General features: G+C 46.7%; 2 protein-coding genes across 4 annotated transcripts; both read left to right on the top strand.

Annotated features, from left to right (window-relative positions):
* Positions 1–9: 9 nt before the first annotated feature.
* On the top strand, positions 10–7,177 carry LOC106567814 (inositol-trisphosphate 3-kinase C). 2 transcript variants are annotated; one of them, XM_014137574.3, is made up of 7 exons: positions 10–766; positions 2,740–2,839; positions 3,010–3,223; positions 3,392–3,596; positions 6,274–6,375; positions 6,456–6,527; positions 6,630–7,177. In XM_014137574.3, the coding sequence occupies exons 1-7, from the start codon at positions 398–400 to the stop codon at positions 6,837–6,839; spliced, it is 1,272 nt and encodes a 423-aa protein (XP_013993049.3). In that variant the 5' UTR covers positions 10–397; the 3' UTR covers positions 6,840–7,177. The 2 variants fall into 2 exon arrangements, with proteins under 2 accessions (XP_013993049.3, XP_013993050.1); XM_014137575.3 differs by having other exon boundaries at positions 14–331.
* A 12,929-nt stretch (positions 7,178–20,106) lies between these two features.
* Positions 20,107–27,626, top strand: LOC106568054 (uncharacterized). 2 transcript variants are annotated; one of them, XM_014138054.3, is made up of 8 exons: positions 20,107–20,176; positions 20,965–21,460; positions 21,943–22,323; positions 22,604–22,769; positions 24,960–25,188; positions 25,337–25,463; positions 25,727–25,805; positions 25,936–27,626. In XM_014138054.3, exons 2-8 carry the CDS (start codon positions 21,111–21,113, stop codon positions 26,092–26,094), a joined length of 1,491 nt encoding a protein of 496 aa, XP_013993529.1. In that variant the 5' UTR covers positions 20,107–20,176; positions 20,965–21,110; the 3' UTR covers positions 26,095–27,626. The 2 variants fall into 2 exon arrangements, with proteins under 2 accessions (XP_013993529.1, XP_013993528.1); XM_014138053.3 differs by having other exon boundaries at positions 25,334–25,463.
* Positions 27,627–27,927: the final 301 nt, after the last annotated feature.

Here is a 27,927-nt window from a genome sequence, read left to right as displayed (position 1 = left end):
AGGGAGTGGCTAAAGAATAACTAATGCACTAACTAGCACCCCTGCGTGGTGACGAAGAATTGTTGCCAGCATCTGGTTGAAAACATTTGGTCGCGGTTATAAAAAATGTGAATGTGTTTGCTAATTAAAACATCGCAATATCTGCCTTATTGCCTGTGCAGAAGGTAATGTAACAATAGGCCTGCTTAGGTGGTTAAACCGTTTTGGATGGTTCAAAGGGGCATCGAGTTGCTGAGATCAGCCAGGTTATTGTTTCCCTTCGGAGATGAAATGCACCGTGGCTCTCTTTTCGTTTGGATTAGCTAGCAAACCTCGGCAGCAGCGAAATCAGGTGAGGCTGCACTCATTCACCGCTAAATTTCCGATGAGTATGACTAAAACGCAGTGACCACAGCTGATGAGTATGGGGGATATGAACCACAGTTACCCAAACGCATCGGGGGTTCCTGTATGGTCGGCAGACTCTACAAAACATGCCGCTGATTTCCCCTCACATTGCGAAAACGCACACGAAAATGTTCCACAACTGGTGGTCAAATGTAATACAAGCCCATGCCGAATTGAATTGGAGTCCGTCAGGGTTAGCGGGATCTCCGTTGGCTCTCATCCCGACGAGGATTCGATTTGCTCGGACAGTGGGTTCGGAGGCTCCCCCGCATCACTTCTAATCAGAAAGTTGTCAAACGCCTCATCGTCTGGGTTGTCACCCGCCTCGTCTTTTGAAGAATACGAGGACGACCGCGGCTTTCCTGATGAGGTTCCCCGGGTGAGTGTGTGCGTGGTAACATTTGGGGAGTGCGCCCCTGTGATGGTAATGGCCCAACCAATATTATGTTAATGATATCATACTCTATCAGCTGCCATAGCATGGGACCGATCAGCATGAGTCTGAAATAATGTAACATTCTGCTCAGGAAGATGCAGGTTTCATTAGATTATATGATTAGAACTGGCTTTGGCTCAACAGTTCTGCTAAATGTAGTCTAAACTGCTGGAAATGAGGGCAACGTGTGTGATTTCTCCAGTCCGGGTAAATCTCCATCTGTCATGCCTGTACATCTTATACCTTTTCTATTACTGTGAAGGCACTAATACTGGGTGTGTTTGGGAGCTAACCTCTGGGGGGGGGGGGGGAAAGAAGTCCACAATGGCACAGAAACTCTAAACACTTGTGATCTGTCTCCTAGGTGTCCTCTCTCGCTACCTCTCCTCATCCCTCTGTATCTACAGACAGAGGCTCAAAGCCTGTCACTCTATAGGCTGAGCTGGGGATAGGATATTTGTATCATGCTAGCAGCTACATAACCTTTTTGGGCATTAAAGAGTATTAGACTGATACAGAGATGATTACAGAATTTCACCCCGGCAGCACCAGTGTGTTGCATCGTGTCTACTAGCCAACACTCCAGTGTTATATAGTGAGTATTGTCTACATGAACTAAGGTTTTCCATCCTCTCATTTCCTGATACTACGCAGGCCTCTCCCTTGGCATCCATCATTTGAGTTTATCTGCTCTGGCTGCCCACTATCCTACAGTTGACAACATGCAGGAGAGAGTGAATGGGTGATAGAAAAAGGATGGGCATAGATGTGTGGGGATATATTAGAGATTGGACAAAGATGGGACAATTATTCTTTGAAATCTCATTGTATTTGTATAGAAAGAAAGTAGTGTAGTTCTAGTCAACTAAGTTTTGAAGAACAAAAAGGTTTGGTCAAGTCCTCCAGGTGTACACTCTCCTCACCTGGGGGTTTGTAGTTTCAGGTGTAGATGCAGGCCACTACACTAACGGAGAACAGATTGGGCAAGTATTTCCACACAAACGCATATCCTCATCTGTACATACTGGGGGACATGTTTTAGAATATTGTGAAACTACAGAGACCTAGAGCAGAACAACAAACTCAACACCCACTGTGCAAACTCACTGTGGTACTTTAACGCGTGGGTGTGGTCTCACATTCACTACATCTTTGATCAAAACAAGTCCGGCAGCCTGTAAATGTTTGATGAATGTGTGCAGCTGTTGCACCAGCTATTAAAAATATTGTCTAGTCAGGCCATTACTGTTCCTGCTGGCCGATATGCGTTATTAGGTAGGTAATGTTAAGCGTAGCACAGAGACCCTTTACTTGGCGATTCTTCCTCAATTCCCGACTGACACTTCTTCTAAACTTCCATGTGTAGTTCGTTTGAATTTAGAAAATGCTCCGTTATTAAAATTCTGTTGGATTACTTCGGGGCACAGAACATTTAATGTAGTAATGGTGCATTTTCTAAATTCAAAGAACCCCCTGAAACTAGACATAGAAGTTTAGAACGTGTTGTCTTCCAAGTTGGGAATTTTGGCAAGTAAAGGTTTGGTTGAAAATTCTCTGTGCTACACTTAACATTACCTACCTAATAATGCATATCGGCCAGCAGGAACAGTAATAATGGTCTGACTAGGCAATATTTTTAATCGCTACTGTTGCGTAAGATTCCAGCCCAACCTCTCCTACATGTCTTGGCTCAGTCTGGTGGTCGGTCAATGGCTGTTTCCATAGAGACACTTAGCCATAGGTCAAAAAGTTGTGTGACGGAGTCTGAAGTCTGAGGTTGTCTTTCTCATGACGGTGTCTCTCAGTGGAGTTACAAGGCAGTAGGACAGACAGAGGAGGAAATGTAAGCTAGAGGTGTTGCACTGTACGCTAAGGAATGGGGTTGTGAGGTGTAATTACTTGCTTTCCCCATGCAGGGCGTCACATGGAAGAAACCCGGAAGTACAGGGACCTTGCCTCCCATCACCGTGCCCCTCAAGAAGCCACAGCCCTGGGTGCAAGTGGTCGGACATGCAGGTTGGTTCTTTGTCGGGCTTTCTTTAATTGGTCTTTTGCTGCCTTGATGGATTTGTGAAGTTAGTATTGCTTACTTCTAACAAAAATGGCTGTGTAGTACCAAATGTGTTTTGAAAGTATAACATGCATAGTCTCTCCCCTCTTTTCCCCTTTCGTGGCTGGTGTGCCAGGGAGCTTCCATGCAGGGGACTATGGGATGCTGCTGAAGCGCTACACTGAGGGGGAGCAACAGTGCCTGCAGAGGCTGATGGAGGACTCTTTGAGGCCCTTCGTACCAGGCTACCACGGAGTGGTGCAGCGGGCTGAGCAGGACTACAACATGATGGACGACCTGCTCACTCACTTCAACTCCCCCGCCATCATGGACTGCAAGATTGGCACCCGGTGTGTGACTGTGTGATTTAGAGACACTGGGAGCTGGTTTACCCTGACCCAGATTAAACCAACCTCTGGGCTAAAGTGTTCATTTGAGTCCAGGAATAGGCAAACTGGCTCTGGGTGTGTTGTCTTGTGATGATTATGTATATATTATTGAGCTGTCTGCTCTGTTAGGACATACCTGGAGGAGGAGCTGACGAAGGCTCGGGAGCGGCCCCAGCCTCGTCAAGACATGTATGAGAAGATGGTGGACGTGGACCCAGAGGCCCCCACTGCAGAGGAGCAAGCCCAACAGGCAGTACTCAAGACCAGATACATGCAGTGGAGAGAGACCCTGAGTTCCACCACCACTCTGGGTTTCCGCATTGAGGGAATCAAGGCATGGACACACACACACACACACACACACACACACACACACACAAATGGACAAATGCAGGGAGACGAGATAAGTTCAGATGTATTGATCCATTGTGTTTCTATGGCTTAAGTGCTGTATGACCGTAGCCAAGGCTGTTGAACTTTGGAAGAGAAATTACATCTGTCATTTAGCAGACAAAGCGGATTTATTTAAGATGCTCTTTAAAGAAGTAGGGTTTCAGACATTAGAAATATCTGAAATGAACTTTTAAATTTTTTTTATTTTTTATTATTTAACCTTTATTTAACTAGGCAAGTCAGTTTAGAACATTCTTATTTACAGTGACGGCATACCAAAAGACCTCCTGCGGGGCTGGGATTAAAAATAAATATAGGACAAAACACACATCATGACAAGAGAGACAACGCTACATAAAGAGAGACCTAAGACGACAACATAGCAAGGCAACAACACATGGTAGCAGCACAAAACATGGTACAAACATTAGTGGGCAAGGCTTCCTCATACTATAGCCTGATCCATTAGTTGTCTACAATCTTTCTTTCAATGCTTGAACATTTTGAGTCAGAGTGAGAGAGAGAACTTCCCTCTGTTTTTTCCCCCTGCATAGTCCTAGAGATAAGGAAGCAGGGATTGACTTTGAGGGTTGCCTGGTGCAAGTGAACTGAGCAAGTAGCCAGCAGCATACCACCCTGCATCCCACTGCAGGTTTGCTTCTGAAGTTAAGCAGGATTGGTCTTGGATGGGATACCAGATGCTGCTGGAAGTGGTGTTGGAGGGCCGGTAGGAGGCACTCTTTCCTTTGGTCTAAAAACGATGTACCAATGCCCCAGGGCAGTGATTGGTGCTGTCTTTCAGATGGGACATTAAACAGGTGTCCTGACTCTGTGGTTACTAAAGATCCCATGGCGTTAACCCTGGTGTCCTGGCTAAATTCCCAATCTGGTCCTCATACCATCATGGCCACCTAATCGTCCCCAGCTTCCAACTGGCTCATTCACCCCCCCCCCCCCCCCGTAACTATTCCCCAGGTCTTTACTTTACTAAATGATAGTGTTCTCAGTCAACTTACCTGGTAAAAATATATATATATAATAATTAACTGCTCTGAGGTTGCCCCAGTTGATGATAAATACAACTCGAAACAACAAAACTGCAAAGAATTCCACTAGGCCTAGCCTAAAACATATTTTTGGTTCATACCCATTGTTTTGTTTAAGTGAAAGACTGACAATTTGACTGCTCTGGGGTTTTCCCATTGGGCAGGTGATTTTTAAAACAACCATACTGCAAATCATTTCAATAGCCTAGCATAGGACCTATACTGGGGCCCAAGTTTCATTGAAATGAATAGGAGCGTCTCACGCTTGGCAAAAGTTGCGTGTCCAATGTCGCAAGCAGGTCAGTCAATTTTATTTATTTTTCCGTTTCCTCCCTGTTGTTTTAGGGCCTGAAACGTTATGTCATTTCTGCGTGTAAACAACTATTTCCAAATGTATGGGCAAGTGGCCATAATCTTCGGGAAACCAAAAAATACTCCTGACTTTCTCGATAGGTAGGTGCCTTTCAGACCTAAATGTAGTTTGTGGTGGTTAATTTCTGTATTACCAAATGAGGAGAGACAAACTTCACACACCAGTCAGAGTTCTACTTAAACTACATCTTTAATAATAAGAGCTTTGCAATAGCAATGACTTTCAACGATTCCCTATTTCTAATGAACCGTTGAGTGACAACACAATGGCTACTGAGGTCTTTTATAGCAAAGATCCACCCCCCTAGTCGACATGACAAACCACAGATATTAGGAACAGTTCACAAAGTGAGACTTTATAATGAGAGAGGAGTATCCCGTAGCCAGATAGCATTCGCTATAAATTATCGTTCAGTTTGGTCCCTAAAACGAGGTTCTAATCTCGTTCCTGGTATGGTATAGCATAAACGTTAACTCATGTTCTCTGGAATGCTCTTTAGGTTTTATCACCCAAAGACATCGTAAATCTCCTCTGTCAAGTGTTATCTCATAGAGTCCCATCCTCAGTAGAACACACACACAATAGTTAACAGAATAATCTATTCTGTCGAATAAAACAACCACTATAATGCAATACAAGCTTTATAACAACATCTTGTAATTTCCATGACAAGTTCCCTGAGGATGTTGCCAAAATATATTTTTAAATAAAGGTGTCCACACGCGTCCTCCACCAGGTAAGTTTACCACTGTTCCAGGGGTTTTCAACTTCTTAATTGTTGCCCTAATAGGGGTAAGTGGTATTTATTTTCCTATACACATTTTTTGTTGTTGCACCCATTGTTGGGATTTATGAAGAGAGACAACCATTTGTCTCTCTTCATTTGTGAGTTCTTTGCATTTCTCCATGGTGATGGATGACAAAGGGATTTTACCCAGTGTTTATACCCCAGTGAAACGGAAGCAGTGGAATGCCAAAATACAGTTCTTTAAAGGGAGATGTTATTTCTAAGAATATTTAGGGTTGCCAATAATTTAACAAATGTCTTTCTCTGAGCAATATTAGTGTAATATCATTTCCAAATGTTTTGGAGCATACAATATAGCATAATATTTGTACTGTATGTATTTTGTAGTCTTTTATCAAGGGTGCCAATAATTTGATGTGACTGTCTACAACATTGTTAAATCCCTGTGTAGAAGGCTGATGGTGTGTGCAACACAAACTTCAAAAGGACCAAGAGCAGAGAGGAGGTGATGCAGGCACTGCAGGACTATGTGGGTTGCAACGCTCTAATAGTGGTGAGTGTGTGTCGCTCTTAATCTTACCCCCTTCATCCCCCTTCCTCTTTCAGGATTACATTTCTCTTCTCCATTTTCAGAAGGGATATCTAAGACGACTGAAGGAACTTCGACTGGTGTTGGAGACATCCGACTTCTTCAGGACACACGAGGTAAGCTGTTTTGCACTGCTTTCACAGTATAATGCATGCTTTGCATGTCTTGATGCTGGTCTATGTATGGAGAGGTGCACACTAACATCTGTCTCTCTGCAGGTAGTGGGCAGCTCCCTGCTTTTTGTGCATGACAGTACAGGGAAGACTGGAGTATGGATGATTGATTTTGGGAAGACTGTTCCCCTGCCGCCGCCTCTCACCCTGGACCACCGCACCCCCTGGGAAGAGGGCAACCGAGAGGACGGGTACCTGTGGGGGCTGGACAACCTCATCGATGTCCTGACTGACATACTGCCTCACCTGACCTGAACCTCAATCTGACTGACACAGGACCTCATCAAAACCAAAACATCCTCTCCCACTTAAACCATACCCTATCTGAATGGCCACGTCACCTTTCACCTTAGAGGGTTGGACAACCAAGAGACTGTTCACACATTGGACTTGGATTCTGCGTTGGTGTTTTTAACCACATCATTAATGATGTTAGGTACTAGTGTTTGTTTTTGTAAGAGTGCTTTATATATTAAAGAAGCAATGAATTGACCTACGTGACTACAATGAGGGCCAGCCTACTTTCTGGTAAAGAATGCAGTGATGTGTACTGAACCTGTCGCCTGTAATAAAGCGTAGGGCGCTATGATAAACTGCTTCTAATGGCTTTAATGTAATGTCAGCTGCATTCATATACAGTGCATTTAGAAAGTCTGCAGACCCCCCCCCCCGAATTTTCAACATTTGGTTACATTACAGCATTATTCCAAAAAAAAAAATGTTTACAGGTGTGTGTGTATATGCATGCATGCATGCATGCATGCATGCATGCATGCATGCATGCATACATACAGTTGAAGTCGGAAGTTTACATACACCTTAGCCAAATACATTTAAACTCGGTTTGTCACAATTCCTGACATTTAATCCTTGTAAAAATTGCCTGTCTTACGTCAGTTAGGATCACCACTTTCTTTTAAGAATGTGAAATGTCAGAATAATAGTAGAGATTTATTCCAGCTTTTATTTCTTTCATCACATTCCAAGTGGGTCAGAGTTCACATGCACTCAGTTAGTATTTGGTAGCATTGCCTTTTAAATTGTTTAACTTGGGTCAAATGTTTAGGGTAGCCTACCACAAGCTTCCCACAATAAGTTGGGTGAATTTTGGCCCATTCCTCCTGACAGAGCTGGTGTAACTGAGTCAGGTTTGTAGGCCTCCTTGCTCACATACGCTTTTTCAGTTCTGCCCACAAATGTTCTATAGGATTGAGGTCCGGGCTTTGTGATGGCCACTCCAATACCTTGACTTTGTTGTCCTTAAGCCATTTTGCCACAACTTTGGAAGTATGCTTGGGGTCATTGTCCATTTGGAAGACCCATTTGCGACCAAGCTTTAACTTCCTGACTGATGTCTTGATGTTGCTTCAATATATTCACAATTTTCCTCCCTCATGATGCCATCTATTTTGAGAAGTACACCAGTCCCTCCTGCAGCAAAGCCCCCCCACAACATGATGCTGCCACACCCGTGCTTCACGGTTGGGAATGTGTTCTTCGACTTGCAAGCCTCCCTCTTTTTCCTCCAAACGTAACAATGGTCATTATGGCCAAACAGTTCTATTTTTGTTTCATCAGACCAGAGAACATTTCTCCAAAAAGTTCGATCTTTGTCCCCATGTGCAGTTGCAAACCGTAGTCTGGCTTTTTTATGGCGGTTTTGGAGCAGTGGCTTCTTCCTTGCTGAGCGGCCTTTCAGGTTACGTCGATATAGGACTCGTTTTACTGTGGATATAGATACTTGTGTACCTGTTTCCTCCAGCATCTTCACAAGGTCCTTTTCTGTTGTTCTGGGATTGATTTGCAATTTTCACAACTCTAAGAGACAGAACACGTCTCCTTCCTGAGCGGCATGACAGCTGCGTGGTCCCATGGTGTTTATACTTGCGTACTATTGTTTGTACAGATCAACGTGGTACCTTCAGGTGTTTGGAAATTTCTCCCAAGGATGAACCAGACTTGTGGAGGTCTACAACTTTTTTTCTGAGGTCTTGGCTGATTTAAATTTGATTTTCCCATGATGTCAAGAAAAGAGGCACTGAGTTTGAAGGTAGGCCTGGAAATACATCCACAGGTACACCTCCAATTGACTCAAATTATGTCAATTAGTGTATCAGAAACTCCTAAAGCCATGACATCATTTTCTGGAATTTTCCAAGCTGTTTAAAGGCACAGTCGACTTAGTGTATGTAAACTTCTGACCCACTGGAATTGTGATACAGTGAATTATAAGGGAAATAATCTGTAAACAATTGTTGGAAAAATTACTTGTGTCATGCACAAAGTAGATGTCCACAAATCCATATTATGGCAAGAACAGCTCAAATAAGCAAAGTGAACCGACTGTCCATCATTACTTCAAGATATGAAGGTCAGTCAATACAGAACATTTCAACTTTTAAAGTTTCTTCAAGTGTAGCTGCAAAAACCCTCAAGCGCTATGATGAAACTGGCTCTGATGAGGGCTGCCACAGGAAAGGAAGACCCAGAGTTACCGCTGCTGCAGAGGATAAGTTCCTTAGAGTTAACTGCACCTCAGATTGCAGCCCAAATAAATGCTTCACAGAGTTGAAATAACAGACACATCTCAACATCAACTGTTCAGAGGAGACTGTGTGAATCAGGCCTTCATGGTCGATGTCCTGGAAAGAAACCACCTCTAAAGGACATCAATAATAAGAAGAGACTTGCTTGTGCCAAGAAACATGAGCAATGGACATTAGACCTGTGGAAATCTGTCCTTTGGTTTGATGAGTCCAAATTTGAGATTTTTGTTCCAACCGCTGTGTCTTTGTGAGATGCAGAGTAGGTGAATGATGATCTCTGCATGTGTGGTTCCCACCGTGAAGCATGGAGAAGGAGGTATGATGGTGTGGGGGTGCTTTGCTGGTGACACTGTCAGTGATTTATTTAGAATTCAAGGCACACTTAACCAGCTTGGCTACCACAGCATTCTGCAGCGATATGCCATCCCATCTGGTTTGCGCTTAATGGGACTATCATTTGTTTTTCAACAGGACAATGACCCAAAACACACCTCCAGGCTGTGTAAGGGCTATTTGACCAAGAAGGAGAGTGATGGAGGGGTGCATCAGATGACCTGGCCTCCACAATAATCCGACCTAAACCCAATTGTGATGGTTTGGGACGAGTTGGACCGCAGAGTTAAGGAAAAGCAGCCAACAAGTGCTCAACATATGTGGTAACTCATGAAGCTAGTTGAGAGAATGCCAAGAGTGTGCAATGCTATCATCAAGCGAAAGGGTGGCTATTTTGAAGAATATAAAATATGTTTATATTTGTATAACACTATTTTGGTTACTACATGATTCCGTATTTGTTATTTCAAAGTTTTGATGTCTTCACTATAATTCTACCGTGGAGAAAATAGGAAAAATAAATTAAACCTCTTGAATGAATAGGTGTGTCCAGACTTTTGACTCGTACTGTTTATACATTTTTATTTAAGGAGTGCCACTGCAGATATATTTTTCTATTGATGAGACAGTTATGGTCTCCCCCGCACCTTTTCTCTACAACTAAGACATTAAGGCAACGAGCATATGTACAACTATTAGTGTGTTTATTGATTTAGTAGTATTATATGAGTAGCAGCTCATCAAATTGGCAGCCTGGAACTTAGAACTGAACAATTGTGATATTTGGAGAAAAGTCTGCAACTGGTTTCTTAGACAAGGCACTCAAATGGAAGCCATTAAAATGTGAACCAACTCACACATGTCTTGCAGTAGTTGTTGTCCTGTGTTATTTGTCAGGCTCACAGCAGTTTGTCAGCTGAACTGAGGTTGCTGAACAAAAATGTTTTATTTGTAACTGGGAATAGAAAGAGCTCTACTAGTTGCAAAAAATTATAGTATATGAAAAATAATGCTAGTTAACTTTGGTAAAAAAGATGTATTCATGTATATGTTGCCAGACTATAAGCTCTGTTAATATATCCCTGATATGGTTCAAATATAACTCTATGGGTCCCACATGAGTCCTCTTCCCTTTCGCTAAGAAAGGGTAAATCCTTGGCAGGCGGGGCTGAGAGGGGGGCATGTCAGTGTGTGAGCATCAGAGAGGGCTCCCTCAGGGCTCCTGGCACAGCCCAGCTCCAGCCTCCCATACCTGCTCTGTCCCCGCGAACACAGAGTGTAGCTGCTCAGCTGCCAGGGCAGAGGAAGCTCATGCTGGAACTGAGAGGAGGGTCTTTCCCAGGTCTTCCACCTTACCTGGGTCATGTGCACCACCCTCTCACCCAAGGCACACTGGCCCACAGGCCTGGAAGGCAGCTGGGGAAGGCTGTGGGCCATAGACTTGGCCTGGGGCTCTGTGACAAAGAGAGGAACAGGAGGCCCTGGGCAGAATGCAGTGTAAGGCGGGGCAGCCTTGGATGCTTTCTGGGAGCGAAAGCCATAGTGAGACCAGCTTGTGGAGGCTCTCCCTCCAGGTGGCGACTGCCTTGTCCCTGCTGGGCTGGAGGCGGCAGTACTCTGGGACAGGGTGAGGGGCAGGGACGAAGGGGGCCTGCAGTGAGGAGGACACCTGGCTAAGGAGGGAGCCTAAGCCTGAGTCACTGGCCTGGACCTGCAGGGGGTCTGTCTTAGCCCCAGGGCCAGCTGCAGGGCTGGATAGGGCCGCAGTGAGCCTACGGGACTTCCTGTAGATGTACAGCAAAGGATCGTTGAACACCAGAACCTCCTGTTTCTCAACAACCTCCACCACCTTTTGTCTGTCCAGCGGCTTGAAGGGCCTGTTCTTGATACACTGTTTGGGGGCACTGGCATGAGGAGGGGGGAATACTGGGAGGAACAGAGAGGCTTTTCTCCTTCACCTCCACAGGCAGCAGGGAGGCTCTCCTCACAGATTCTCTGCTGGTACTACTGACTGTCAGCTCAGGGATTATCGCCTGATTTGCTTGTCATGAGAGATGGAGAGAGAATTACCAACTTAGTCAAATGCTGAAAAACCATCTGGTTTAGATTCTCTGCATACTGCACCTATCATGCTTTAACTTTGCCTTCATGTCTCTCTGAAGTACACTATGCTTTCCCCTATGGCTGCCCTATGGGTAAAATATAATGCAGATGTTATTTACCTTGCTTTTTAACAGATATGACCAGCGAAAGCTTCTCTGTAATGGTCATGCCTGAAACAGGGAGAGAGTGATAACTAAGAGGACATATTGTAGTGCTGGGTTATGTGTAGTAATCAGAGGTGTTTGCTGTATAAACATACGTCTGGTCTGAGTAAGCTGTGGACGTTCTGCTTCCTTAGTCTTGTTTGGCTCTGGCTTCCTTTGCACCATGAGCTCTAAGTCTTCAGTCAGTATTTTCAGCAGTTGCATGAGATATTTCTTACTGATGGTAGGGTTGATTGTAATCTCGCCCACCAGCCGGCTCTCTCTCTGTGGAGATGTATGGTTTCCAAGCCCCTCAGAATGGGACTTGACTGGAAATCTATGGCAGGAGTGGACAAAACAACCGCTGTTTTTAATTGGCTGATCTCTCATTCCATCAACATCGAGCAAAACCCCTAGAACCTCACCTTTGGATTTCAAAGTGTGATCAGCGCAAGTGAGTTCGGGAAACAAGTGAGTTCGGGAAATTGGAAAATATGCATCTTTGAAATAGTTTCACATATACATTATATATGTCCAAAGCCAGAATCAATTGGGCTTGCCAAAAATAATATGGTCGCTGTGATAGAAAATGTATTTTGATCACCGATTTTCAGCATTTTTCACACTGTATTTCACAATCATCACTCCCAACATCACCAGGTCCATGTCTTGGAGCAGCTCCAGGGCTTCCAGGTTCTTCCAGCTCCCCAGCTGCCTCCATGAAGGCTCCTGCCCCCCCACTTGGCTTAGAAGCAACACCTTAATGAGTTGAATAATCTCAGAGTTCAGGGTATGTGAGTGTGAGTGGACCACCTCCAGCAGGGCAGCACTGTACTCCTCATAGCCTTGTTTATCTGCCTGCTCCAGCTGGTTCAAGATGGGGATGATGATTCTCTTCAGACAATCAATGTCTGAAATGGACTGGACCTCCTCCTCTGGCTCTAAGACTGGGAGAGGGTTTTTTGGAGGCATGGTGCATCTCACAGCTTTGGCTGTGGATAGAATGTGAGAGATGTCTGGTGTTTGCTGAAGCACATCCTCCTCTGGGAACTTCCTCTGCAGACCCTTGGGCTCAGTCTTAGTGGGAATAGACTCCTCCACCTTTTGGCCTTTGCCTCAGATCACTGAATTAGGAAGAAATCCGTCTGGAGCAACGGGCCACTCCAAACAATCTAGGCCTTTTTCTGAAGCCTGAGACTGATGTTTTGCCTCCTCACAGACATCAACTTCTGGCACAGGCTCACATTCCACTATGTCCTCCCACACCACCCCTCTGACAGGGGCACTCCACTTCACCACTTGGAAACAAAGAGATGAGCTAATCAATACGCTGTAATTAACCTCTAACAGATTTTTGTAATAAAACTTTAAATCTTAACTAAACTTACAAAGACAATGTCCTGTACACTCACCCTGCAGAGCTCCTCTGCCTGGTGTCAGGCTGTAGTGTTGCACTACAGACCTAGTCCTTCTCTCTGTCTGCTGAGGCTGCTGCTCAGGCGTCTCACTCACAGTGATCACCACAGGGGGGATTGGTTCAGGCATGTTTCCCTTAGACCCGGGGCTGGTCATGGGCACCAGGGCTATGTTGTAGCTGTCTGGGGAGCTGGGGAGGAAGGGGACAGGGTCCTCCAAGGCATCGTCTGCTGTGGCCTGCTCCAGCACTGTTCTCAGTAACCTGACAGGCAGGAAGTGCAGGCTGGAGATGAGGGAGATGTTGCCACTGAAGCAGTCCAGGATGTCTCCCGGCGCGTTAGCAAAGCACACTTGGCTCACCGCCGAGCCCAGCCTAATTTCACTTATCATGTTGCCACGGCAGACCCAGATCTCCATGTTCCCCCCAGGTCCAGACAGAGCCAGCAGACCCAGTTGGGGGCAGTAGTCCAGACAGGAGACAGGCTCTGCAAGGCTCCTCTCCCTCTCCACACACTCTACCCTTGTCAGCGAGAAGAGGAGCAGTCTATGTCTGGGAGAGATGGCACACACCAGGCCAGGCAGCAGACAGGACAGCACCGGGGTGGTAGGGCAGTTCACTTTAGTGTTCAGGGTCAGTTCCACCCGCTCCACCCCCACTCTGACTGACCACACACTGAACTGGTGGTCTGTGGCGTAGCAACATATGAGGGTTGTTGGGCCTGGGAGGCTGCTGGTCTGGATAATGGTCCCTATGTGTGCCTGCTGGACCTGGCAGTGCAGCCCATAGGGAGACAACAACTGTAGCTTCCCACTACGATGGCCACTGAACACTAGGAAAAGTGAGTCCCAGCCCACCCAATCCCCTCCACCTGCAATGCCTCCACACACATCACACCATCAATGTGGTCCTTGGAGGTGCAGATGAGGTGTTGACTGGACAGGGGCTGAGAGACGTATCCAGCACTAGGACCTCTGGGGCTCCGTAGGCCACAAACAGCTCCTCCTAGCTGGGGTTGTAGGCGAAGCCCAGAGCCTTGTCCAGGTGGAGGAAGGGCCACGAGAGCACCAGCAGCTCCCCATTAGCTGGAGAGAGGAGCCTTGCCACACCGTCGTGCGTCACCACCAGCAGCCGCGCCCAGACTCCACCCACTTCATCACCTTCAGGCCACAGCCTGTGTTGATGAAGAGCCGGTACAGACCGTGCAGACGCCACACTGCCAGCATAGGAGGAGACTGGCACAGGATGCAGTTCTGCCCCATCAGTGACATGCCCCTCACCCTGCCAGGCGAGTCCACATAGAGCTTGAACAGCAGGTCTCTCCCACGGCTCCACTCCTTAACCCAGCCCCCCACGGAGGCAGTCAACAGGCTGCAGGTGTCCGGGCGCAGCAGCACGGAGCTAACTAGCTGGGCGTGGACGCGGAACTCATGCAGCAGGCCGCCTATGTCCCGGCTCCATGTCTGCACATAGCCGGCGGCGTCACCCAAGGTAGCGCTGCAGCCAGTCTGTGGTGATGCAGCGCAGCGTAGCCAGGCTGTAGCCGTGGAATGGTAGCAACTCCTGCTGGCCCATGTGGTCAAAGCTCTTGATGTGACAGTTGCACAGGGCGTAGATGGAGGAGGTCTGGCGCTCGGTCACTAGGGCCCCCACCAGGGTATCCCTGCGCAGGGAGCAGCAGTTCCAGTCCAGCATCCTCACCAGGCCAGGGGGGTCTGAGGGGACGTCCAGAAGCCCCAAAAGGCAATGAGGCCCATGCTGCCGGTCAGCAGTTCGTTGGTCTCAGGGCAGAAGTGCATGCAGACCACAGAGGCAGGGCAGGTGGCGCGGTGAAACACGGTCATCTCCTGGGTGGTGTCAGTGTAGACACGCAGAGACAGATTACTGCAGGACCCATCTTGCACACGCTGGGTCGGCACAAACACCAGGTGCTCTACCCGGTACTGCTTCTCCATGGGGATGCTCAAGTAGTGCCTCAGCTGGCCCTGCCCATCATCTGCCCACATATCCATCTGAGGGAGAGAGAGAATTTAAGAGGAGGGGTGGAAGGAGAGTAGAAGGATTGGAGGCATGCAGAGGTATAATGATCACATGAACGATCAGCAGAAAGTGAAGAGAGGTGAGTGCATCACAGTGCAGCTCACTGACCCATATTCCCTCATTGTAAGACCCCCTCCCCATAGTCAGTCCCAACAGGTGACTCACCTTATGCCTGAGCAGCATATGTCCCAACTGGAAGCCCACCACCACTGTGTCACTGCACCCAGTTGTGAGGCAATGTAGGTAGTTAGGAGCACAGGTGTAGTGGAACTGTGTACTTGGGGATGCATCCAAGTACAGTGGAGCTTCTTGCTCCTCATCTTTAGATGTTCCTAAAGAATGAGACTGAGGTTCCTGGTTCTCCTGCTCTTTCTCCTTTACAATGACAATGGATTAAAAATATCGGAAATATGAATTATGTCCTCAAATGTTATATTACAAACAATACAAATGTTTTTACCTGTATGGTTTGTTTCAGTTGTGATAGAAAGGTTTTCCAGTCTGGTATAATTCTTCCAATTGATCCCATAATTTACAGTATTCGAGCTCTCTCACGCACCTCCTAAGCGACTAGTCACATGCTTTCCCCCTACAGAATTATGTTTTTCCCGCATTCCTTTTCATGAAGTGATCCATTTAACCGCATTATGATGGTCATAAAGAGAATCATAGAATCATTGCGAAAAATAACGTGAAATTGGAACGCTATTGTTTTGGGTTCCATAGAGAATGGATTGGTTTTGTGGATTAGTAATTACATGTGGAAACAGTCAAGGGGTCTGAATACTTTCCGAATGCACTCGGAATGTATTCAGACCCCTTGACTGTTTCTACATTTTGTTACGTTACAGCCGTATTCTTGTAGTATAATTCGTATAATTGTAGTTATCTTAGCAAGCTGAATTGTTTACCAGTTGCTAAGCAGTTGCTAGGGACTCTTTTGGAAGAAGCTAGCTAGCTAACGAAGAACAACAAAGAATATCTAGTTAACAGAAGAAAAGAAAGTGAAAATCAGGACAGAAGAAAAAGGATATCAAAGTGAAACAGTTCTCTAAAGACACAGGAGACAATAATACAAGAAACAACACTTCTGTAGCTTGTCAACTATGTGTCTGTCTATCCCTGTTCTCTCCTCTCTGCACAGGCCATACAAACGCTTCACACCGCGTGGCCGCTGCCACTCTAACCTGGTGGTCCCAGCGCGCACGACCCACGTGGAGTTCCAGGTCTCCGGCAGCCTCTGGAACTGCCAGTCTGCAGCCAACAAGGCTGAGTTCATCTCAGCCTATGCTACCCTCCAGTCCCTAGACTTCCTGGCGCTGACGGAAACATGGATTACCACAGATAACACTGCTACTCCTACTGCTCTCTCTTCGTCTGCCCACGTTTTCTCGCATACCCCTAGAGCATCGAGCCAGCGGGGTGGTGGCACTGGAATCCTCATCTCTCCCAAGTGGACATTCTCTCTTTCTCCCCTGACCCATCTGTCTATCTCCTCATTTGAATTCCATGCTGTCACAGTTACCAGCCCTTTCAAGCTTAACATCCTTATCATTTATCGCCCTCCAGGTTCCCTTGGAGAGTTCATCAATGAGCTTGACGCCTTGATAAGTTCCTTTCCTGAGGATGGCTCACCTCTCACAGTTCTGGGTGACTTTAACCTCCCCACGTCTACCTTTGACTCATTCCTCTCTGCCTCCTTCTTTCCACTCCTCTCCTCTTTTGACCTCACCCTCTCACCTTCCCCCCCTACTCACAAGGCAGGCAATACGCTTGACCTCATCTTTACTAGATGCTGTTCTTCCACTAATCTCATTGCAACTCCCCTCCAAATCTCCGACCACTACCTTGTATCCTTTTCCCTCTTGCTCTCATCCAACACTTCTCACTCTGCCCCTACTCGGATGGTATTGCGCCGTCCCAACCTTCGCTTTCTCTCTCCCGCTACTCTCTCCTCTTCCATCCTATCATCTCTTCCCTCTGCTCAAACCTTCTCCAACCTATCTCCTGATTCTGCCTCCTCAACCCTCCTCTCCTCCCTTTCTGCATCCTTTGATTTTCTCTGTCCCCTATCCTCCAGGCCGGCTCGGTCCTCCCCTCCTGCTCCGTGGCTCGACGACTCACTACGAGCTCACAGAACAAGGCTCCGGGCAGCTGAGCGGAAATGGAGGAAAACTCGCCTCCCTGCGGACCTGGCATCCTTTCACTCACTCCTCTCTACATTCTCCTCTTCTGTCTCTGCTGCTAAAGCCACTTTCTACCACTCTAAATTCCAAGCATCTGCCTCTAACCCTAGGAAGCTCTTTGCTACCTTCTCCTCCCTCCTGAATCCTCCTTCCCCTCCCCCCCCCTCCTCCCTCTCTGCGGATGACTTCGTCAACCATTTTGAAAAGAAGGTTGACGATATCCGATCCTCGTTTGCTAAGTCAAACGACACCGCTGGTCCTGCTCACACTGCCCTACCCTGTGCTTTGACCTCTTTCTCCCCTCTCTCTCCAGATGAAATCTCGCGTCTTGTGACGGCCGGCCGCCCAACAACCTGCCCACTTGACCCTATCCCCTCCTCTCTTCTCCAGACCATTTCCGGAGACCTTCTCCCCTTCCTCACCTCGCTCATCAACTCATCCTTGACCGCTGGCTACGTCCCTTCCGTCTTCAAGAGAGCGAGAGTTGCACCCCTTCTGAAAAAACCTACACTCGATCCCTCCGATGTCAACAACTACAGACCAGTATCCCTTCTTTCTTTTCTCTCCAAAACTCTTGAACGTGCCGTCCTAGGCCAGCTCTCCTGCTATCTCTCTCAGAATGACCTTCTTGATCCTAATCAGTCAGGTTTCAAGACTGGGCATTCAACTGAGACTGCTCTTCTCTGTGTCACGGAGGCTCTCCGCACTGCTAAAGCTAACTCTCTCTCCTCTGCTCTCATCCTTCTAGACCTATCTGCTGCCTTTGATACTGTGAACCATCAGATCCTCCTCTCCACCCTCTCCGAGTTGGGCATCTCCGGCGCGGCCCACGCTTGGATTGCGTCCTACCTGACAGGTCGCTCCTACCAGGTGGCGTGGCGAGAATCTGTCTCCGCACCATGCGCTCTCACCACTGGTGTCCTCCAGGGCTCTGTTCTAGGCCCTCTCCTATTCTCGCTATACACCAAGTCACTTGGCTCTGTCATATCCTCACATGGTCTCTCCTATCATTGCTATGCAGACAACACACAATTAATCTTCTCCTTTCCCCCTTCTGATAACCAGGCGGTGAATCGCATCTCTGCATGTCTGTCAGACATATCAGTGTGGATGACGGATCACCAGCTCAAGCTGAACCTCGGCAAGACGGAGCTGCTCTTCCTCCCGGGGAAGGACTGCCCGTTCCATGATCTCGCCATCACGGTTGACAACTCCCTTGTGTCCTCCTCCCAGAGTGCTAAGAACCTTGGCGTGATCCTGGACAACACCCTGTCGTTCTCCACTAACATCAAGATGGTGACCCGATCCTGTAGGTTCATGCTCTACAACATTCGCAGAGTACGACCCTGCCTCACACAGGAAGCGGCGCAGGTCCTAATCCAGGCACTTGTCATCTCCCGTCTGGATTACTGCAACTCGCTGTTGGCTGGACTCCCTGCCTGTGCCATTAAACCCCTACAACTCATCCAGAACGCCGCAGCCCGTCTGGTGTTCAACCTTCCCAAGTTCTCTCACGTCACCCCGCTCCTCCGCTCTCTCCACTGGCTTCCAGTTGAAGCTCGCATCCGCTACAAGACCATGGTGATTGCCTACGGAGCTGTGAAGGGAACGGCACCTCCATACCTTCAGGCTCTGATCAGGCCCTACACCCAAACAAGGGCACTGCGTTCATCCACCACTGGCCTGCTGGCCCCCCTACCTCTGAGGAAGCACAGTTCCCGCTCAGCCCAGTCAAAACTGTTCGCTGCTCTGGCACCCCAATGGTGGAACAAGCTCCGTCACGACGCCAGGACAGCGGAGTCAATCACCACCTTCCGGAGACACCTGAAACCCCACCTCTTTAAGGAATACCGAGGATAGGATAAAGTAATCCTTCTAACCCCCCCCCCCCCCCCCCCTTAAAAGATTTAGATGCACTATTGTAAAGTGGTTGTTCCACTGGATATCATAAGGTGAATGCACCATTTTGTAAGTCGCTCTGGATAAGAGCGTCTGCTAAATGACTTAAATGTAAATGTAAATGTAAATGTATTCTAAAATGTATGAAAACAATTTTTTCTCATCAATCTTCACATAATACCCCATAATGACAAAGCGAAAACAGGTTTTAATAAATGTTCACAGGAGGCAGGAAGGTATTTAGCTGACGATAGCTAAATCCTTTGCCCCCGCTTGTTGTGCACTGTTTTCCTGCAGTTCTGTTAACAACAGCGAGGGCAGGTGTTCAGCAAGCAGGAGCGAAGGACACTGTGTGCTAGTTAGCTAGCAGGCAGGATTGGTAGCTAGCTAGCACACCGATAGACAGTGTACTTCACCCCTGAAAAACTCAGATAATACTTTTATTACACTTTTGACCAACATTTTAATCTCATAGACAATCAGTGGAAATCCAGAATATCAAGTGTCGCACAAGCATAAAGATGGCATGCTCGAGGGGGGGTGTTCATGCAGGAACCAATGGGATGCTTGAGGGGGAGGACGTTCATGCAGGAACCAATGGGATGCTCGAGAGGGGGCATTGTAGAAAGATGTAGGAATGCCCACATGCAGGAACGGCCACATGCAATCACAAATTGATTAAAGTTGGACAATTCCATAAAATTCTTGAAAAACGAGTAGGTTGCTAGACAGAGTAGGATATTAAAAATAGCTGCTAATTTGTCAGGAAAAATATGACATTCTATGGGAGCTTGTGTGACACACACACACACACACACACACACACACACACACACACACACACACACACACACACACCTGGACAGAGGCTGAGAGCACTGTGAGTTCATTTAGGACATGTGAACTGGCTCATTGACACTGAAGAGAGGTAAGTATTCTGTTTTTCCTCTACAAGTTATTCCCTGATTTCTCTGGAATGTGATTTAGCATATGCAGATGATGGCTAAGAAATTGTATTATTGTGTCTGCTGTCAACAACAGAACGTCAGTGGTGACTGATAACATAGTCTAAGTACTTATTGACAAGAGTTATCCAGCTGTTTTGTGAGTGGTCATGATTGACGGATGCTTTTGGAAATTTTGCTGATGGTCTTGAGCACAGATAGATAGCCTGCTGTAGTTGTTATGTGCTGGCATTAGGCCTGTAGGCACTAACCTGTGGGGGTTAGTCGAGACACTTTTGCAACAATAACGTTTTACAACCTGTTCTCTAAAGATGACCAGTAGAATGGTCAGTGATTTGGTAGATACTTGCATTATGGTTGAGATGTTAAAATTGATTGATATTAATGGAATAAGGTCTTGCAGAAAAAAGCAATTGATGACATTTCATGAATAAATTCCTTCAACATTAATTTCTTCAGTCTGTGCTATTCAGTGCAAGCCAGAGCTCCAAATCCCAGTGCAGCACAATGCAGCTATGTGTTAACAAGGAGAGCATTGACCACACTCACATTAACAATCTGCCCTCTATTCCTCAGGGCCAGAGCATATAGCCCGTGCCTCTTCTAGGCTGGCTCTGGACAGTCCCTCCTCTCATATAGTGAAGCCTTAGCTCAGCTAAACCAGGCAACGAGTTTTGCTCGTGTTAGGGCTGAACAAGGGTGCCTAGTACTACCACACATGCTTACGCATTTCTCTCTCCCTAATTCTCAGTTTTACATTTTCAAGCCACTCTGGTCATACATTCTCCCATAGCTGCCATTGAACATACCAACCATCACCTCTGTCCGACACACTCTATTTCTCCGGTGGAGTTGCTGTGCTCCCCCCCCCTTCCCAGCAGTGACACTCTCTCCGCCATGGCCTCCTGTATCACTGCCCACAAGGGCTGGTTTGGTGAGAGGGGGGTTCACCAGGGGGTTGGGCTGGACATCCTCTTCAGTGGCAGGGACTTTGACACACCAGATCTGTACTCCCCAAATGACACTCGACAACCTCAGGAGGCCAAGTCACACTATGCCTGTCCCAGGGCCCCCCAGAGGTCCCTTTATGGCTGGGGCACATACAGCCCCCCTCCACAGAGATCCAGCACTGAGAGCAGAGGGGGGGCCTCCTCTTCTGCCAGGCCTGTCTCCCTCAACCAGTGCCAGGGCTACCACGCCCACACCCTGCCCCTGCCCCGCAGAGCCCTGGCTGTCTTCAGACCCAGGTGAGTAACAGACAGGGGAGTAAGGGAGTGAGGGAGGGACACCCTGGTGGGTAAGACACCTGGCGGGAGTGAGAGACAGGAAGGGGGGCAAAAAGGGAGGGAGGAAAGGGACACACAGGTGAGATACAGGCATAGTGAGACAGAGACCATAGTGGGAGGGACCCTGGTATAGATTGATGTGTGTAATGATTCCGGGTCAGCTGAGAGCTGCAGAGTCCCACATGGGGGGACCACCACCATCGTGTGACACATAACTGTTACATACAAACACACTGGATGGGGCATCGGGTTAGCAATAAATGATTGGATTAATGCTTGGATAAGTCTCAATTATGTCGACATTTCTCTATGCGTCCCATGTGCGAGTTTGCACATCTGCACTGTGTGTGCATTTCTTTGGTGTGTTTGTTTGTACTGCTGTGTGTGTCTATGTTTGTGCTGTAACCGTGGTTCTGATATGTGTGTGATTGTTTTGCCTGCAGTGTCTACAGCAGCCCTCAGGGATATAAGACTACCACAGTGGACAAACCTCGCATGCTCAGAGCCACTATCAGATCCCGCCCCTCGGACCCTAACCAGTCTGGCCGACAGCACAGCCAGCACCAGAGCCAGGACCAGCACCAGAGTCAGCCTTTCCAGCACCAGCAGCAGCCCAGACCAAACCAGCAGCAGCACCAGCCAAGCCTAAGCCCCAAGCTTCTCTACCAACCAAGCCTTCGTCCCAAGCCGGTCTACCAGCCAAGGCTCAGTCCCACTCTTCCTGTCTATAGGAGACTCACAACCTGGCAGCACAAGGACAACACCAACACAGACAGCAACACCATCAAGACCAACAACAGCTCTCACAGTAACAGCATCAAGAGGTGAGTTTGAGCGTAAGAGAGAGAGAGAACGATATTCTATATTATTTCAGTTATTGCAGTTCTATAGTGCATGTATCAAGTACTTACTTCATTAATGTGTAATTCATTGATTTGTAATTTGATTCTAGTTCTATAATGTTTAGAGAAAAGGCTATGTGATCTGAGTTGACAAAGGAAGGTTCCAAGAGGATTTCTATTGAGTTGATCCAAACAGGATTTGCAGCGTGTTGAGATAGATTATTAATTACTGAGTAACTGTGCAGTACCACTCTGTAATCAGACAGGTGGACATGACGTCCCAGAACGTGTTTGGTCAGCCACGTGTCCTGGCCTCGCTGCGGGGACCTCCCTCTCCGCGACAGACCCGCAAGACAACAAATCTAGAGGAGGAACTGAGGAGGCTCGTCATACTGGACAGCACATCAGAGGACTCAGGGAGGGATGCAGTGAGTTACAGCGAGGGAAAAAAGTATTTGATCCCCTGCTGATTTTGGACATTTGCCCACTGACAAAGAAATGATCAGTCTATAATTTTAATGGTAGGTTTATTTGAACAGTGAGAGACAGAATAACAACAAAAAAATCAAGAAAAACGCATGTCTAAAATGTTATAAAATTATTTGCATTTTAATGAGGGAAATAAGTATTTGAACCCTCTGCAAAACATGACTTAGTAATTGGTGTCAAAAGCCTTGTTGGAAATCACAGAGGTCAGACGTTTCTTGTAGTTGGCCACCAGGTTTGCACACATCTCAGGAGGGATTTTGTCCCACTCCTCTTTGCAGATCTTCTCCAAGTCATTAAGGTTTCGAGGCAGATGTTAGGCAACTCGAACCTTCAGCTCCCTCCACAGATTTTCTATGGGATTAAGGTCTGGAGACTGGCTAGGCCACTCCAGGACCTTAATGCACTTCTTCTTGAGCCACTCCTTTGTTGCCTTGGCCGTGTGTTTTGGGTCATTGTCATGCTGGAATACCCATCCACGACCCATTTTCAATGCCCTGGCTGAGGGAAGGAGGTTCTCACCCAAGATTTGACGGTACATGGCCCCGTCCATCGTCCCTTTGATGCGGTGAAGTTGTCCTGTCCCCTTAGCAGAAAAACACCCCCAAAGCATAATGTTTCCACCTCCATGTTTGACGGTGGGGATGGTGTTCTTGGGGTCATAGGCAGCATTCCTCCTCCTCCAAACACGGCGAGTTGAGTTGATGCCAAAAAGCTCCATTTTGGTCTCATCTGACCATAACACTTTCACCCAGTTGTCCTCTGAGTCATTCAGATGTTCATTGGAAAATTTCAGACGGGCATGTATATGTGCTTTCTTGAGCAGGGGGACCTTGCAGGCGCTGCAGTATTTCAGTCCTTCACGGCGTAGTGTGTTACCAATTGTTTTCTTGGTGACTATGGTCCCAGGTGCCTTGAGATCATTGACAAGATCCTCCCGTGTAGTTCTGGGCTGATTCCTTACCGTTCTCATGATCATTGCAACTCCACGAGGTGAGATCTTGCATGGAGCCCCAGGCCGAGGGAGATTGACAGTTCTTTTGTGTTTCTTCCATTTGCGAATAATCGCACCAACTGTTGTCACCTTCTCACCAAGCTGCTTGGCAATGGTCTTGTAGCCCATTCCAGCCTTGTGTAGGTCTACAATCTTGTCCCTGACATCCTTGGAGAGCTCTTTGGTCTTGGCCATGGTGGAAAGTTTGGAATCTGATTGATTGATTGCTTCTGTGGACAGGTGTCTTTTATACAGGTATCAAACTGAGATTAGGAGCACTCCCTTTAAGAGTGTGCACCTAATCTCAGCTTGTTACCTGTATAAAAGACACCTGGGAGCCAGAAATATTTCTGATTGAGAGGGGGTCAAATACTTATTTCCCTCATTAAAATGCAAATCAATTTATTACATTTTTGACATGCGTTTTTCTGGATTTTTGTTGTTGTTATTCTGTCTCTCACTGTTCAAATAAACCTACCATTAAAATTATAGACTGATCATTTCTTTGTCAGTGGGCAAACGTCCAAAATCAGCAGGGGATCAAATACTTTTTTCCCTCACTATAAGACCTCAACACACATCATAGAGGCACAGGTGTTGAATATTGTTCTAACATACTGAAATGCAATATGAGTACGAACCTTACAAACGTAATTTTCCTGTGTTTTACATATATTTCCACACTATGAAGTTGGAATAATACTGTGAAATAGTGAAAATGATGATAATGCCCTTTTAGTGAAAGAGCTGTTTGAAAAGACTGCTTGAAATTGACATTTCAGCCTGTCTTGTTGGACGGAGTTTTGGCCTGCCTGGTGACATCATAAGTGACCAATAAGAAAGAAAGTTCCAAACCTCTCTGCCAATAACAGGCAGTTTTCAGTTTTTCCATTCCCACTCAGACTACTCCCAGACAGTCCTAGCAAAATTCTTGCTTGAGAAATTGCTCTTTGCTAAGAAGCTATGTTCACTTTATTTTGACAATTTTAATTGAAAATAATCACAGTAAGGTACTTAATTGTTATCCAGAAATTATTTGATATTAAGATAAAAACAGCTGCATTGAACCTTTAAAGTTCAAGATTATGTCCATGTACACATTTAACTGACCACAGCTCATTTTGCTTCTGTCCCCTAGTTCTGCCGTCATAGCCTCTCTACAGAGATAAGTCTAGGCAGTGGTCCCGTGGACTACAGTCTGGCCTGTTCCCCAGTGTCTGACTGCTCAGAGTTGGCGGGGCTGGAGGACCTGTCTGCCTCTGAGCTGTCCCTGACAGAGGGCTGGGACTCTGGGCACATCCCCCTACCAGACCCTGCAGGGAGCCTGAAGTGGAGCAACCTGGTCAACACTGCCAAGGCCTATGAGGGTAGGAAAGTATGTGTGCAAGAAGCATGTCCTTGTGCCTGAACTTGCCTATGAATGCTTGTGAGATGCATGGCATTTAAGACTAAATGAGAATATGCAGGGATTTGTGTGATATCAGTGTATGGTGCATTTATTCTTCATGATAGTAGCACAGAGGACAGTGGAGCCCATTCCCCTCAGCAAGCCCATGAAGCATGGATCAAAGGGTGGACCCACGGCTTGCCCACCCAATTACTACCCTCCTCAGGACTACAATTCCCAGCCTGCAATAAGAAGGTACTGTACACACATTCTCTCTCCCTATGGTTCCATTCCCTTTACTGTGTGGACATACACACATAATGGCTCTACTCTGACTTAATGAAACTGTGGGTCCTGTAAGATCTGGCTATTCATTCTCAAAGGCACATGGGAATAGTATGGAGTGTGCCATTATGGAGTTGTACATTTTAATTCATCTTCAGCACATATTTTTTTTCCCTTCATGGAGCTTGTGTTGAAGTTATTCTGTATTAACAAGATGTTTTGCTTCTCTAAAGTGAAGTGCCCAGTGATCTGTCTGATAGACTTCACGACCTGGAAGTGCTGCTGAGACACTTGGAGAGCAACCTGGAGAAGGTGAGACATTTCTACCTCAGATACACAACCCCCATCTGTCATCATTAAATCCACGTGTTGACCACCTCAGCATCTCTTTTTAAATAACCCCAATGACCTCTCTCTCTCTTTGTCTCTCTGTGACGGTCAGGAGAAGCAAGACAGAATAGCCCTGATGGGGGAAGTGACGATTCTGAGGGAGACCAACCAGCGCCTGTGGGAGGAGTCTCTTTCATCCAATGAAAAGCTCTGTAAACTCAGCCTGTTGTTCAACGTGGCCCCAGGAATGGTGCCTAGAGAGAGAGAATGACCAACAACACTAAGAGGAGAGAGGGATAACTTGAACAGAGGGGTGGAGGACTGTCTGCAAAATGTGATCAGAGAAAGAGGATATATAAACTCAGCAAAAAAAGAAACGTCCTCTCACTGTCAACTGTGTTTATTTTCAGCAAAATTAACATGTGTAAATATTTGTATGAACATAACAAGATTCAACAACTGAGACAAACTGAACAAGTTCCACAGACATGTGACTAACAGAAATTGAATAATGTGTCCTTGAAGAAAGAGGTGTTAAAATCAAAAGTAACAGTCAGTGTCTGGTGTGGCCACCAGCTGCATTAAGTACTGCAGTGCATCTCCTCCTCATGGACTGCACCAGATTTGGCAGTTCTTGTTGTGAGATGTTACCACACTCTTCCACCAAGGCACCTGCAAGTTTCCGGACATTTCTGAGGGTATTGACTCCAGCCCTCACCCTCCAATCCAACAGGTCCCAGACGTGCTCAATGGGATTGAGATCCAGGCTCTCGCTGGCCATGGCAGAACACTGACATTCCTGTCTTGCAGGAAATCACACACTGTCATGCTGGAGGGTCATGTCAGGATGAGCCTGCAGGAAGAGTACCACATGAGGGAGGAGGATGTCTTCCCTGTAATGCACAGTGTTGAGATTGCCTGCAATGACAAAAATCTCTGTCCGATGACGCTGTGACACACCGCCCCAGACCATGACGGACCCTCCACCTCCAAATCGATCCCGCTCCAGAGTACAGGCCTTGGTGTAACGTTCATTCCTTCGACGATAAATGCGAATCCGACCATCAACCCTGGTGAGACAAACCACGACTTGTCAGTGAAGAGCACTTTTTGCCAGTCCTGTTTGGTCCAGCGACGGTGGGTTTGTGCCCATAGGCGACGTTGTTGCTGGTGATGTCTGGTGAGGACCTGCCTTACAACAGGCCTACAAGCCCTCAGTCCAGCCTCTCTCAGCCTATTGCGGACAGTCTCAGCACTGATGGAGGGATTGTGCGTTCATGGTGTAACTCAGGCAGTTGTTGTTGTCATCCTGTACCTGTCCCGCAGGTGTGAGTTTCGGATATACCGATCCTGTGCAGGTGTTTTTACACGTGGTCTGCCACTGCGAGGATGATCAACTGTCCATCCTGTCTCCCTGTAGTGCTGTCTTAGGTGTCTCACAGTACGGACATTGCAAGTTATTGCCCTGGCCACATCTGCAGTCCTCATGCCTCCTTGCAGCATGCCTAAGGCATGTTCACGCAGATGAGCAGGGACCCTGGGCATCTTTCTTTTGGTGTTTTTCAGAGTCAGTAGAAAGGCCTCTTTAGTGTCCTAAGTTTTCATAACTGTGACCTTAATTGGCTACTGTCTGTAAGCTGTTAGTGTCTTAATGACTGTTCCACAGGTGCATGTTCATTAATTGTTTATGGTTCATTGAACAAGCTTGGGAAACAGTGTTTAAACCCTCTACAATGAAGATTATCTTTGAAAGACAGGGTCCTGAAAAAGGGACGTTTCTTTTTTTGCTGAGTTTATTTACAAATATATATATATATATATATATATATATATATATACAGTACCAGTCAAAAGTTTGGACACACCTACTCATTCCAGGGTTTTTCTTTATTTTTTACTATTTTCTACATCGTAGAATAATAGTGGACATCAGAACTATGAAATAACACATATGGAATCATGTAGTAACCAAAAAAAGTGTTAAACTAATCAAAATGTATTTTATACTTGAGAAGCTTCAAAGTAGACACCCTTTGCCTTGATGACAGCTTTGTACACTCTTGGCATTCTCTCAACCAGCTTCACCTGGTGACTACCAAATTTA

The sequence above is a fragment of the Salmo salar genome, chromosome 13, assembly GCF_965601325.2.
Source record: "Salmo salar chromosome 13, fSalSal1, whole genome shotgun sequence".
NCBI classification, from domain to species: Eukaryota; Metazoa; Chordata; class Actinopteri; order Salmoniformes; family Salmonidae; genus Salmo; species Salmo salar.
The sequence above is the reverse complement of the archived record's forward strand: the minus strand, read 5'-3'. Positions and strand labels throughout refer to the sequence as shown.